This window comes from Galeopterus variegatus, unplaced genomic scaffold (assembly GCF_000696425.1).
Source record: "Galeopterus variegatus unplaced genomic scaffold, G_variegatus-3.0.2 Scaffold3144, whole genome shotgun sequence".
Classification (NCBI taxonomy): domain Eukaryota; kingdom Metazoa; phylum Chordata; class Mammalia; order Dermoptera; family Cynocephalidae; genus Galeopterus; species Galeopterus variegatus.
Window position 1 is genome coordinate 151,236 of NW_007729255.1, and position 15,270 is coordinate 166,505.

The 15,270-nt window shown below is 40.1% G+C and overlaps 1 protein-coding gene across 7 annotated transcripts in view; it reads left to right on the plus strand.

Annotated features, from left to right (window-relative positions):
- SYNJ1 (synaptojanin 1) overlaps positions 1-15,270 on the plus strand; it is an 89,650-nt gene that overhangs the window by 18,082 nt on the left and 56,298 nt on the right. For all 7 annotated transcript variants that reach the window (XM_008584090.1, XM_008584086.1, XM_008584092.1 and 4 more), the window contains exons 2-3: positions 10,009-10,095; positions 11,593-11,860. In XM_008584090.1, coding sequence (XP_008582312.1) covers positions 10,009-10,095; positions 11,593-11,860 — 355 coding nt within the window. The remainder of the gene's footprint in view (positions 1-10,008; positions 10,096-11,592; positions 11,861-15,270) is intronic.

The window sequence follows — 15,270 nt, forward strand, 5'->3', positions numbered from 1 at the left end:
TACCTGCTACAAGGTGAGTTACCCTGGGCTCACACATGTTGATCTCCGTGGGGGCCTCAGGCCCTGGGCGTTGTCAGTACTCCTCCTGGGCAAAGCCTAGAAGTTCTGGTAGGAAAGTTCTGGTAGGGATGGCCGTGAAGCCAAAGGCTGTAGGTTGGGGACTGGGCCACTCCCTCTCTGGCGAGTGGCACAGTCAATCCCCCAGTGACCCGGCCGTTTGCAGTGAGGACAGGTTACAACAGGCCCATGCCAAGTGGCCCGGCTGGCTGCATTTGAAGCAGTTCCCAGGTGGCTTGCCCCTAGAGGCAGCCAGCTTTGGAGTATGTGAGCCACGGATGACATTAGCCAGGTGCTGGTATTTGGCCTGATCTCTTTTATAGTTTTTTGAATATCAGGGGCTGATTGGGTAATGGAGTGAGAGTGTAAGAGGGCCATGCCTGCTCGGGAGTTTGGATCTATACATGTATATTCATGTAAAGCCTCAGAGAGGAGGGTTAGGAACTCGTCGAGATTTTCAGTGGATCTCAATGTGACTTCCCTAAGCTTGTCATAATTGACTGACTTGTGAGTAGCCTTTTGGAGGCCATGAAGTAGGTGTGTGATCATGTTATCCCAGAGATCCCGATCCCCGTGGCCAGCCTGGCAGCTCCAATTTGGGTCCATGCAAGGAACAGCAACAGCTCCCATAGGCCGCCTGTTATTTTGAGCATGTACCTGAGCTGCCATCCAGACCTGCTCCCTGTACATGGACTTGGACAATTCCTTCTGTCCCAGACACTGTACAGAAAGGTTATAAAAAGCCAGAGCTGAGGCAGGGTTGTTACCTGATGAAGGGGGAGAAGGGGAGGAGTTGGGCTGAGGATGAGTGTCTGGAGGCCAGGTGTGGGGAAGAGAGAGAAATGTGGAGGGCTGACGGATCAGAAGATTGATCTGAGTCTGGAAGGAGAGGTTGAGCATGAGCTAGGAGAATTTGAGACATAGGACAGTTTTGACAAAGAGAAGAATGCATTCAGAGATAGGAATAGGCCTGAAGAAGGAATCTCTACAGGTTTTGCCGCTTTGGTGAATGTCTAAATCTAGTGCCATCTTTTGGCCACTAGGATCCATTGTAACGAGGCGTTTGAGTTTTATTGTCTCCCTGGAGGCTGAGAAATTGGCCAGGAGACGGCCCAAAGGTGTAGAGTGCAGAGTACAGTAGAAAATGAGACGTTTAGGTTTAATGTCTCCCTGGAGGCCCAGGAGACAGCCCAAGGGCGTAGAGCATGGAGGTTTGGATCATGAGGATCCTGTGTAGAGGATGAGAAAGAGCAGTTAGTCCCTAGAGAAGAAGAGTGCCAGCAAAGGGCATCCCCACCTTCTTTTCAAGAGAAGAGCCACCGACCGGCTAGAGGAGCATCCTCCAGTAGCTGGGGGGCACGAGAAGAGTTCCCTCGGCCAGGGGCCTGGGCTTCGTAGAGATGTAGAGAGTAGTCGGGGGAACCATAGAAGTAGGCAGGACAGACCCACTGACTCACCCTGAATTGAGGCCGGTGTTGGATGCATTGGTCTGAAATGGCAAAAGTGGAGGGTCTTGGAGGCATCTGGTTTCAGCAAGTCCAGGAAGGGCGGCCGAGGGCCAATCAGCACAAGAGAGGGGATAGGCCACAATGTCGGCTAAAACCCTTACTGGGTTTCAGCACCATAATGAAAGAAAGTGAGCTGAGATGCCAGGTACCATTCAAGCTTTATTAAAGAAAGAAATCTGCCAGGCTGTGCTCAGAGTAGCAGGCAGCCCGGGGCTGCCCTGAAAATGGTGGACAGTACCAGGTGTGGGGGTGGTAGAGCTTATATAGTGCACCAGGGGCTGGCTAATATCATCAAGGAGGGTCATTGTGCTAATGTGGATTGGGGGTGGAGAACTGCGTTCTTGTGGAAGCAAAAGGGGTTTCTGTTTAAGTCAGGAGGCTTCTCGTAAAGGGAAGAGGGGAGGGGAGGAGGGGGGCACGCCATTTTGTACTTGGGCTTGTCTAAAGTGGTGCTGGTTGTGTTGCAGATCTGTTAGACACGTATTTTATTTTGCTTCAAATTCTATTCTATGGCCTTATTCCTATGTACATATTTACTAGGAGTAGAATCAGAGGGTGTTAGATTATCAGTTCTAATGATGTGAGGATATGTTTAAAATATAGCTGTAATTGGAGATTTATGCTTAAGATAGCTGTGTGTTCTTAGGAAATACATCTTTCCATTAGATTGAAGACTAAAAAAATATTTAAGGCATGGATAAAAGACAGTGTTGAGTATGACATGGGAAGAAGAGTTTTCCTGTTAAAATAAGTTATTGGTGGGATGCTTATGTTGCTCAAAGGTCAGTCCATCTCCACAGCTCAGTATCCTCTGCTCTGGGAGGCCTAGGTGGCTCTGCTGTGGCCTCTGTTGCTCTGTGACCTGCAGGTACTGGGAGATCTGCAGGGAGGACCCAGGACACCCCGGAAGCAGGAAATGGAAACAAAAGGAAGGATAAGAAGATTGAAGATTAGTACAAAAATTGTGGGAAAAATCTAAGGTAATTTGTACTCAAAAGAGAAAAGTGGTAGCCGATCAAGATGGCAGAATTGACGGTACCCAGTGTCACTTTCTCCCACAATCAACCAGTTTACAGCCATGGAAAAGCAACGAACTGCCAAGCTAGGGCTGCAAGAGCTCAGGGGAGGATGAACAGAGATCTACGGAGTTCATGAAGGTAGGAGAAGCCACGATGAGGGAAAGACTATTTCGAGCCCCAACCATTTCAAGGCTGGCCCTGGTGAGCACATGGAGCAAGAGCTGGCAAAGCTGCAGCTGTGCCCTGTGTGTGAAGGAGGCTGCGGGGGAGAGGAGGGCCTTGATGGCCCCTAGGCCAGCAAGCCCACTAACAGGGTTCCCGTGAACACACATAGGAACAAAGGGCCACAGACAACTGAAAAAAGGAGCCACTCAGAGGTTGCTGTGTCATTGCAAGGGACCAGAGCATGGCCATCCCCTGGGAAGTGTTTGGAGTGCAGGTGCTGGAGGAAACATGCCCACCAGAGAAACAGTGTGGCACAACATGGACAGCTGATCTACCCTCCAATCAGCATAAGCCCACTCAGTGGAGACTGGTCAAGAATATAGAACTGCTGGGGGTGCAGTTTGCTGAAAAGACACAGGCCCAGACCAGAGTTTCCACACAACCCAGGTATATCAGACCTCACAAGACCTGGAAGTGCTTACAAAGTCAACCATTAAAACCTGAGCTGCACAGAAAGCCTTGCCCAGAGAATCAGCAGCAAAGGAGCAATTTAGCTCAACTACAGGGCTGGGGTTCTGGTTCCCACAGGCAGTTCCCCCATTTTAGAAGTAACCAAAGGACAACAAATTTGTTCCAGTGCAGAATTTAAGTGGTGGGAATATGAATAATCCAACACAGAACTGAAAGAAAAAACATAAAACCCATAGATCAGAGACAGAGTTCTGATATTAACCAATAAAGGTCTAAGCCACCAAAGAACACCTATAAAACCTGGAAGGACTGGAAGCCCCTTGGGCTCCCAAGCTGGGGTGGTGGGATGCTGAGGGCCTTAGCCACACTGCCCCCCATCTGCATCAAGCCCAGTGACCACCAAGCCACTGCTACCATAATCACCCTAGGCCCCTGAGTCAGGGTGGTGGGAGGCCAAGGACCTCAGCCACGCCCCCACCATCTGCATCCAGCCCAGCAATGACCACCAAGCTGCTGCTGGAAGTGCCCTGGGCTCCCGGGTTGGGGTGCTGAGGGCCTCAGCCACACACCCCCAAAGTCCACATTTAGCCAAGCCACAACCAAGCTGCCACCGGAAGCCCCCTGGGCCCCTCTGCTGGAATGGGGGGTGCCACATGCCTCAACCACACCCCACCTTCCTCTTCCTCCCTCTATCCTTCAACCCCTTCCCCTCTCCCCCTTCCCCTCTCCCCCTTCCCTTCTCACTCTTCCCTTCCCCCCTTCACCCAACTGCTCCCCAACATCTTAGAATGTAAAAAAATAATAAATTTAAAATAAATAAATAAAAATTAAAATAAATAAAATAAGTTATTGAGGTAGTTAGGTACTATTTGTCCCTGAGGTGTTACAGCAGAAGCTTTAGAAGCTGGAATTTTCCTTAGCTTACGTGTCTAACATGTGAACTAAAGAGGTGCAGGCCTCCTTACCTCAGCTGAACTGCTGAAGATCTTGTTTGGCTCAGAACTACTCCTGAAACAATGGTCATCTTGGACATTCATACCTACCTATGGTTAGAAGTCAGTAACTTGTAAAAAGAGAGGTTTGTTTTAGAAGTCAGTAACTTGAGAAAAGAGAGGTTTGTTTTTCTTCACATATCGTTTGTTTAGTAACCACCATGAATAGAAAAAACATACAAACCTCTCTACAAAAGGCAGTTTATTCCTTCCATTGAAAGCGCAGTGAATACCTTGAAAGACTGCACTAGCAGGAAAATGATGTCACCTTCTGTATTACTGCCATATCTCCTGAACTTACATTTCCGCTTATTCTTTGACTTTGTTTCCTGTGCCACACACTCTGCCACGTAAAAAACTGCACAAGTTTAAACCCTGGTTAGCAATCATTTAACACTGCCTGTCTTCCCCACCCCATCTTTCTACTCCCACCCTCTCTCCCTGCCATAGACATAAATATTTGAAAATTTTCAGATATCACTGTGAAGAATTGTTAAATGTGAACCTCAGAAATGAGGGCATGCAAATACTGTCAGTGGTCAGGTCAATCGTTTGTTTTCTTTAATGTATTATTTTAAAATTAGCAAAACATTTCCTTTTGTGCCATACCTCTCAGTTTGTTTTTGTCTATCAGGTGAATACCAAATCAGCTACTGCAGTGTTCAAGGTTTCTGAATTAGGTTGGTATAATGTTGAGATATAAAGAAATGAGACCTAGGTTCTATTGCTGTTAGTATACAAGTGACTGTAGTATAAAATAGAAGAAAGAGATTTACTCCCAAAGAGTGATGAGGAAAAACTTCACAAAGGGAAGTGGCATTTTAGTTAGGTATTGAAGAATGGGTAATATGTGAAAATACAAAGATGACTAAAGGTTATTCCAGATGGAAAGAACACTATGAAGAAAGGAGGAGAGGGAAGAGAATGTGGAACATGTAGAAGGGGCAACAAAGTTATTCATTTTGGCCGAATAATGGGAGGCAGGGGGAGAGTACTAAGGGGAAAAGATGAGGATGGACTGAGTAAAGTACAGGTTGGGTGTCCCTGATCCAGAATGCTTGGAACCAGAAGTGTTTGGGAATTTGAATTTTTTTTTCTTCAGATTTTGGAGTATTTGCAGAATATATACTACTTGAACATCCGTAATCCAAAAATCTGAAATCTGAAATGCTCCAATGAGCATTGCCTTTGATCATCATGGCAGCTCTCAAAAAGTTTCAGATTTTGGAGCATTTCATTTCCAATTTTTGGATTAGGAATGCTCAACCTGTACTTATAAATGCTGTTTTACCTAAAGATTATGCACATTATCTTAAATAATGTAGTATATACTTTCTTATTTTAAATAATCGCTTTCTAGTAGAAATTTCTCAAATAGTTTTTTAGAACTAAATTACCAGAGAAGTGGGTTTATCCCTTTTACATCATATTTTTGTCTGCTTTGTTTGTTTGTTTTGGTGGCTGACTAGTACAGGGATCAAACTCTGACCCTTGGTGTTGTCAGCACCATGCTCTAACCAACTGAGCTAACCAGCCAGCCATCACATATTTTTGTACATTTTTTAGAGTCTTGTAAAATAAGGAAATCTTTTTTCCTCATTAAAAAAAATGTACGGGGAGGGGGATAACAATGCATTATAAGAGTTTATCTTATTAATGCCATTTAGAGATAAAAGTTTCTTCATTTAGAAATATGTACATGTATTTCATAAATTATTGCTGGCTTCATTTTTAAAAATTTTAATTTTGAAACAGTTTAAGACATACAGAGAAGTTGAAGTTCAGTACAGAGGACTTTTTTTTCCATACTATTTGAGAGTAAGTTGCTGACAGAATGCCCCATAACCCCCAAGTACTTATTATGTATTCTCTAGAAAGACATTCTCCTGCTTTAACTATCATAGAACCATCATAAAGTTAACAGTGATACATTACTACTGTCTAATCCTCAGACTCCACTCAAGTTTAACCAATTGTCCCAACAATGTCTTTTATAGTAAAAAGATCCAGTTTAGATTTGTGCATTTTATTTAGTTGTCATGTCTCTTTAGTCTCCTTAAATCTAAAAAAAAAATTCCTCTGTCTTTGACATTTATGACCTTAAAACCTTTGAAGGTGAAGGACAGTTATTTTGCAGAATGTTCCTTACTTTGGTTTTCTGATGGTTCCTCATGTTTAGATACTTATACATATTTGGCAGGAATAGTGAAGAAGTGGTGCTACATTTTTTCCTTGTTTCCTGTCAGATGGTACAAAATTTTGACTTATCTCATTACTGTTCATTTTCACTTTGATTAGTTGATTAAGGTGATGGTCTACCAGGCAGGTCTGGCAGACTTTTTCCCCTTTATCATTGTTTTACTTTGAGCTTATCTAAATATCCCTTTTCTTATCAGACTTTCAATTCATTACTCTTGTTATTTGTTTCAATGCTCAAATTGTCCCAGATTTTGCTGGTATAAGCCCCTTCAAACTGGCTTCTGTATTTCAGTCACATTTCTCCATTACTCTTTGAACACTTTCATACTTTCTGACACAAGAATGTGCTTCAGGCTCATTTTATTCCTGCCCCTGCCCTGCAATCAGCCATTTCTCCATGGAGTACTAGTTCCTTTAGTGTAGAGTCATATTTAGAAACCAAAATCTTAGTGCTAAGAATGCTCATTGCAATTGCGGTGTTGCTGATCCTAGGTCCTGTCAATGGATATTGCTAAGAAGTATATGTAAATATGTATGTATATGTCATATACAATTATACACATGCATTAATATCTATGTTTCTATATCTATCTATCCTCTGTCTAGAAAACTGTAAGTTCACACTGGTAATCCCAGTTCCAATCAACACTGCAGTGTCCATTCTAGTTTTCTCTCTTTCCATATTTGTAATTCCCTTCTCTGGCAGTGAGAAACCTGGCTCCCATTAGCCTTGATAATTCCCTTGTTGATAATCATTCTCCTGTTGCTGTTGCAGCCTCCTCTGCATGGGTGCTCTCCTCACCCCACTGGGGCTCTGACACCCTGCCCCAGGCTTCTCTCCTAGCCACTCTGCTCTTCTAACCCTTTTTAAGCTCCCACATATCATGCCAGGACACCTGCAACATCTCTGGGCGGATACCACCCTCCTCACCCCAGTCAGACTTAGATACCTCATGCCAGGCCACCCCTCCCCTATGTGGATATCCTGTTTCCCCATCTCTGGCTTCAGCTTCATGCACAGGGTCATCCTTACTCTCCCTGGGCTCTGACAGCCTGTGCTGGACTCCCACCACTCTACCCCAAATCTTTGAAGCCTACATGGGAAAATAGGAAACTATCTACAGTCCTTTAGATAAAAACAATATATATATGTTTAAGAAATTGGAAGTTTCTGGAGTTAAAAGTGCATATGGCTCTTAAATTTAGTTCACCAATTTATTGAACATAAATTTAGGGAATCCCTACTGAGTGCTAGGCCGCTGGGCAGTGAACTAGACCAAGTCCCTTCTCTCCTGAAGCTACATTCTCTGATTCTGGCAATTTATGCTTAGATAAGTTAGTGACAAATTAGTAATGTCTCTAAGCCTGTTTCCTCATATGTCAAATGGAAATAATAGTAATTTTGCTCCTGCAGTTGTTGTGAAAATTGAATAATGAATGAGGGCACCTAGCCCAGTGTTACTTACTGTCATAATAATCACAGAAACATTATTCAAGTACCTCAGCTAAAATATTTTTAAATTTCTTTTAATATTTTGAGGGGAAACCAAAAAATTCCTGGCAGAGAAAATGACATGTCATTTACTCTTTGAATTATTTTTCCTTTCCTTTAGCATATTTTTATCTAACAATATGCACTTTAAAGTCTGTGTGTATCCTGTTTCCTGAATCTCAAAATATAATACAAAAGTGTAAATAACCAAACAGCTTGGCATTTGTTTGCATATTTGAATTGGGTGACATTCTAATAGATAGACCTTCATTGGTCCTGAGAGGCATAGTATGTTGTTCCTATATTTGGAGTGTAATTAATGGCAAGGTAATTACTATGAATTATTAGAAGAGAGAATATTTTGTTGCATGGTAATTTAAGTTATATAATGATTTTTTATGTTTTCTAAAGGAAGGTGATAATACTAAAAAAGTATATATTTTAACTCTTACTTGCTGTTAGTATTTGAACTCAAATGATGGTTATTGCTGAAACTGATACAGCTAGTAATTTCTATATTACTATATTAGTGATGGTATATTTTAAATGCATATAGCATGTAACTTGTAAAACTCTAGAATAATATTTGTTCTGGAAGCTATGTCTTCTGTCATGAGAGATGTAACATCTCTCTTACACTTGCTTTTGTATACATGTACTCTTAGCAAGGCAGTGTTTAGGGGAAGGCAATCTTGTTTTACTTTATAAAATATAATTAAAATTTGTTGTGTTTTATATTTGTGTCACTTGTCATTGAATGTTAGGAGTAATTTCTATGAATATATGGTGTAGTAATATTAATGATAGGAACTTTAGGAATACAGAATGAAATATAAATCCCCATAACTAATGGTTTGATGAAATCTTTCCCACTCCCTAATTTTATACTGGGTGGTTTGATAAAGGCCCACACTTAATAATGAACATATTAGAGAATTGCAACAGTATCAGCTAGTTGAGTGATTGAGTCATTAGTCTTCGCCTGTGCTGTCAACTAGCAGAGCACAACTCATCTGAGCACAGAAGTGAGATCACTGGAAAGAAAGCTTTAGAGTAGATGGTCTGAAAAGAGATGGAACAGACAAGAAAAGTGATATGTTATGTAGAACTTTGTAGAAGAACTTCAAGGCAAAGGAAAAGAGCTGTAATGCAAAGTACCAAGGAGTGTTAGGTAAAGCAATAGGCTGAGAAGAGCCCTTTTGTTGGCAATAAAGATGTATGGGAAATAGGAAGGTCATAGTGATCTGTTTACATGATTTTCTAATGTGGAGCACATGAACATTGCCAAAAAGTACAATAATTCTATATTGTAGATCAATGAGGTAAGGGAGGGGATAAGTGTAAGAGATGAGAGGAAAATAAGGAGTGAACCAGTAAATCAAGAGGTAAATTGGGTGGGAAATGGAAAAGTGAGGGCAGTGGAAAAGGAAAGAAACCTAGAAGGGAAAGGAAGGAATGAAAAAGGAATCATACCTTTCTGAATTGTAGACTTTAGAATGTATTATTTGTAATTGTCCTTTGAAATACTCGCTGTGATTTATGTCTTTGGTTCTCTGTCATATTTTAATGTTTACTGTATTTACTAAGTAGGAAGGTTTTTCCTTTAAAGTTTCAGGATTTGATTTTTTGTTGTTGTTTTTTCTCTCAGTAGAACAACCACAACAGCCTGCCTTAGGGAAATTATTCTGTGGGTTATAGTCATTAGCAAGATGGCATTAACTTTATAGCAGAAGAAATGAATCAAGACAAAATCCAGACTGAAGATTTCTCCATTCCTCTGCTAAACTATGTAGTCATATACTCCCATTAGCTTTCATCATTTAAATGTTTTGTCAGTTTTCTATGTGTCAAGCACTATTCTAAGTGTTGGGGATAAAAGGATGAATAGAGTTAAGATCAGTGGAGAGGGTAGAATAATAGATGGTGCTGGAATTATTTGTTAACTCTTTGAGAAGAACAGTTACATTACTTGTTTGAGAAAATACTTTATGTAATATGTCTATGTTAGGACAGATTTAGAAATTTTTGGTTGAAATTCTGGCTTTATAGCTAAGTAGAATGTGATGTTTCAGGCAATTTTTCTTAATCTAAAACTTTTTTTGTAGCATCTGCAGAAAAAGAAGCAATCAAAGGAACATACTCCAAAGTACTGGATGCATATGGACTCTTAGGTGTTTTACGGTTAAATCTTGGTAAGTTTATTACTCAATACAATTCATCCGTTTTTTCATTTCTATTTTTGTAATCCTAGGGATTTCAGAGAGCCTATATATCATTTCAGATTCTATATTTGAGCTGTAAATATGGTAATGTGTTTTAAACCTTAATTAAGCTAATCTTGTGATAATGTTTGTTGCCCAAAAAAGGCATGCTACATGCTCAAGCTCTTGTGATTTTAAGTTCCAGAGACAGTGCCCTGTTTGAACACTTTAAAAGATAAGTATCAGTTGTCAAAAGAGAAAATCAGAGCATTGCCCTTTTTCTTTGCTTTAGCGCATTTAGGAAAAGGTGTCTTCAAAGAGAACTACTGATTTCCCTGGTTTATAGTGGAAAAGACCTCTATTTTGGATTCAGAAGGTTTCAGCTTGAGCCTGCTTCTGCCACTTAATGTCAGCATGGGCTGCAGAGTAACCTTTGTGATTACCAGTTTGTCTACAATGGTGTGATTCAAAATGTAGCCCAAAGACTGGTACTGGTTCATGAATTGTTATGTTATTGGTCTATGATGAAGCAAAGAGCTTGCACAATCATGCAAATCTAACATATGGCTTCTTTTACTGATGAAGTCTAATGATGAAGGAAAAAAAAAAAAAGAGCAAAGCTAAAGGGTAAATTTAATAATGTGGTTGATTTTCGTTCTGGTACAAGCACCTTTTCTCATTGTGAGGTGGTAACAGTTCATGGGCCATACTTTGAGTAGCACTGGTCTGTAAAATGGAGATTTGTCATTTGTTATGAAACAATCATATGTAAAACGCTGTGCCTAGGTGCTTTACTAATATTGTCTTAGGTAATCCACACAGTCCATTGAAATATTTGTTTTAATCCCTTTTTATAAGGGATGATATTTCAGGTTGGTTATGCTAACATACTGAAGTTGGTCAAGATAACAACTAGTGGAGCCAAGATTCAGGGCCACTTTTGCCAATGTCAAAGCCTATGCTGAAAGTACACAACTGCTGAATTCCAACTTCGTACTAATTTCAGAGGATTTTTGTCATAATTAGATGAAAAGATGTCTATGAAAGTTTTTGTAAACCAAATTGCTTTCTAAATTGTTACCAAGAACTTTTTGCCTATATATTATCATCATCAGCTCACATTTATATGCCATTTTTTCAACTACATTATTTACAAAAAACTTTCACATTTATTATCTTTTCTGAGCTTTCTAACAATCATAAGGGAAAGTAGTAAAGGAAATACATTTTTTTATTTGGTAAATTTTTATAGCCTCAGATTAAATAGAGGAACAATTTCATAAATGTGAGATTATCCTATTAATGTTTAAGTGCTTGTTATACTAAAATGTATTTAAACAAAGATTTTATTTCAACTACAAACATCTAGTTGTGAATTTAAAAATGTCAGATTTATAAGATGGAGACACAAGAAAAAAGTCTGAAGAAACTATAAAAAGCTTGAACAATATTGGGATTTTTCATCCAATAAATCTTTGGTCTTTGCAGGTGATACTATGTTACATTATCTGGTCCTAGTCACTGGATGTATGTCTGTTGGAAAAATTCAAGAATCTGAAGTTTTCCGAGTTACTTCCACTGAGTTTATATCACTACGAATTGATCCTTCAGAGGAGGATCGGATTTCAGAAGTACGAAAAGTTTTGAATTCAGGAAACTTTTATTTTGCCTGGTCTGCATCTGGAGTCAGTTTAGATTTGAGTCTTAATGCACATCGTAGCATGCAAGAACACACAACTGATAATAGATTTTTCTGGTGAGTTTGTATTTTATTTTTTCACTTTTAAATCATGTGCTGTGCAATATCTTGGTGATTTGGGGCATAATATGTTCAACAGTTGCTGTTTCCAGAGATAGCAGGGGATGGACATTGCTGATTGAGCATACTCCTCTTTCCTGCTCCAGAATCCTTAGCAGAGCATGGCAGGCACCCACTGTCAGTTTATTGAAGTTGGCATGTGACATGAAACCCATTTGTTCCCCCTTATCTAGACTGTTCATTTCAGAAGTATATTTAAAATGTTTTAATTTTAGGAATGAATTTAGTTGTAACAAAATTGTGTTACTCATATTTACTGTTCTAAGTTTTGAAATCTTATCTCTGACAGTATTCCCTTCCTAAGCCAACATTCCCTTATTTTTTTATTTTTATTTTTATTTTTATTCAGTTATTTATATTAATTTTTGTTTATGGCAGATGGCCAGTACGGGGATCTGAACCCTTGACCTTGGTGTTATAAAACTGTGCTCTTACCAACTGAGCTACCTAGCCAGCCGCTCCCTTATTATTTTTAATTTTAAGGTTGTAGGTAGATGATCTTGATTCAAGAGCAACAGTAGTATATTGGAATAAAGTCTAGTACTATAAAAAAATAAAACTTATGGAGGTAACTGTGATATATTTTATGATTGTATATAATGGTGCTGTATTGTAAGTAGCCAGAAGTGGTGAGCAGAACAAATAGGACAATAATTAGTATTGCTTTATTTTAGCAGGCCACATTTCTAGTATAACGGTTCTGTTGTCTACAGGCAGCAATGATGCTGACTTTTTTCCTTAATATCATGTGCAAATTATGTTTCGTTATATTGACATGTGTTATAAGGCCAAAGTTCAGGACTCTGTACTCTTGGCCTCCCTCGGTAGTTCAGATTCAAGGTGTTCCCTACTGTGTATTTTCTCTCCCTCACACTTTCACATCACTTTCGGTCCTTGAGTAACACATTCAGGTCTGACCCATTTGTCCTGGCTTTCAGAGGGCTCAAGTCACCAATAATCTTAGGATAGGAAACTAATTTTAGAGCATCAGCTTGGTCACCTTGCATGGAAATGTTTTTGCTTAGAGTAGTGGCGTAGGGGAGAAGAGTGGGCAGAATGAAAAAGGGGTTTAGAACACTGAGACTTGGGATTAGCAAAGAAGGAGACAATGAGGGAGGGGGGTGTGGAGAGAGGGGCTGGGGGGATGAAGAGGTTAATAGGGCAGATAAAAGAAGCTAGTGATGATGGGATGTATTTTTGTCTGACATTCAGAAATAGGCTTCCAAGAGTTAAAACCATGTCAACCCTACACTTTTTCTGAAAACGGTAAATGTGTTGCAGCTCTGCTTAGGGCGGCTGTCCTTACCTTTTTGTTCCCTCCTTATTTCTACCCAAGATTCCTTAGATTGGGAAATAAAACCTTTCCTGCAACAATTAGAAGTCCAAGTAGGTTCAGATACATTGCTGAGCTTAATCAGTAGGAGTAATTTATTTTTTCATTCAGTAAGGGGGGTAAATTTTTTTAATGTGAAATTTCCTAACTTTATTTATTACTTAGTTAACTGTATTTTTTATTAGCATATTCATTATTACAAATCATAGTTATTCGTTATGCCCCTTACCCGAGCAATCACTCTCCAACCCCTCTTCCTCCCTTCCCCTCATCTCTAGTAGACACAGAAAGAAAAATACCACGTGTCCTCACTCATAACTGGGTGCTAAAGAAAGAAAGGAGGGAGGAAAGAAAGAAGGAAGGGAGGGAGGGAGGGAGGGAGGAAGGGAGGAAGGAAGGAAGGAAGGAAGGAAGGAAGGGACCACAATAATGCATCGAACTTTCAAAAGGAGGGGGGCAATTTTAGACAACAGAATGCCTGAGGGAGTTTGTCCAATAGGAGACAGGTTGAACAAAGGGATAGCTAAAATAACACATATGAATTTTGCTCATTTTTACGATTTTTACAATTTTGCTAAGGATTGACATTCTTAAGCTTCATTTTGTGTGGAAAATGAAAGCTTTCAAAATTCTTTATGTATACCCTGGTGCTTTGTAGAAATATTTTCCAGGATACAGTCAAGTAATTTTTGTAGTCAAAGAGTGTCAAGTACCTGTCACAAAACCCAAGCAGCTTTACTCGGTTGGAGATTCAAAGCTGCTGCTGGTTAGAAGTTGTGTACAAATTTAAATAGAATTAAAACAGTGACCCATTCACTGCAAAGAAAAATGAAAACTGGCAACAGAGGGAAAATCTCTACCTGCACAAAATGTGTTGGTTCAGAGGTCTATTTAAATGGGGACAGGTAAATCTCTTTTACCTATTCTATGACACGGATCTCAGCTGTGGTGTCTGGAAATACTGGGTCACAGTCTGTTTGAGCTTTGCCTCAGATCAATGTAGGTAATAGTAAAGTCAATGTATTTTTTTAAAATAAGTAATGGTTATCATGCTTGGCATTATCCCAGTAGTAATCTCATCACACACTTACATTCCCAAATACTTTCCTGGATGGATAAGAGGTGTTGGGAGTCATAGCTGGTTTATCAGAACTGCATGTGACCACCACCTGTTGCATTACTGCAGCCTGTAACCTGAGGGACAGGGAGTTGAGGACTACTGCCCTAACAGTGTTGCTATCTGTTACTGGTGTTAATAACCCTGCGTCTTCAAGAAAATGCTGTTACGTTTCTTATACCTTGTTAAAGACAGCAAGGTAGTATAGATCATGTAATAAGATTTCCACTTAAAATGGTAGAAGAGTTTTAAAACTCAGAGAACCAAGCTTCAATAATATAGAAAGTTTATTTTTGAATTGACAGTTTATCTGCTCAACAGTATATATTCCTTAGTGGTAGGTTGGTTAGAAGCTTTTATGTGTTCTGTGGAGGACTATGGTTCCAGTAGAGACCCCTGAGGGGTGGTCAGTAGGGTGAGATGAAGGCCACCTTGGCAGGGTTCCAGCCCCCAATCCCTGCTTTGGCCATCGTGACTCTGCTTTGGCCATCGTGACTCTGCTTTCATCTGTTTCATAATCATTGGGCTTCTGTGTGTTTGTTTGAGTAAAGCTTTTTTTCCCTGAAAAAGTTTGGAAACCAGGCCCAATCTGTTACCTAGAATGCCATAAGCATTTGCAGCAATAGAAAACTCTAGGCCTGCACTGTCTAAGACAGTAGCCACTAGCCACATCTGACTATTTAAACTTAAATTAATTAAGATAGAGCCTTATAAAGTTGAACTTTATTTTTATTTTTTATTTTTATTTTTTTTGTCTTTTTTTTTTTTTTTTTCCGTGTCCGGCATCGGATCGCAACCCTCAGTGTTGCCCCCGTACCGGACCAGGGACCGGCAACGGGATTGCAAACCTCGGTGTTGCTCCCGCACCTCGCTCAGCCAGTGAGCGGGAGCCGGTCT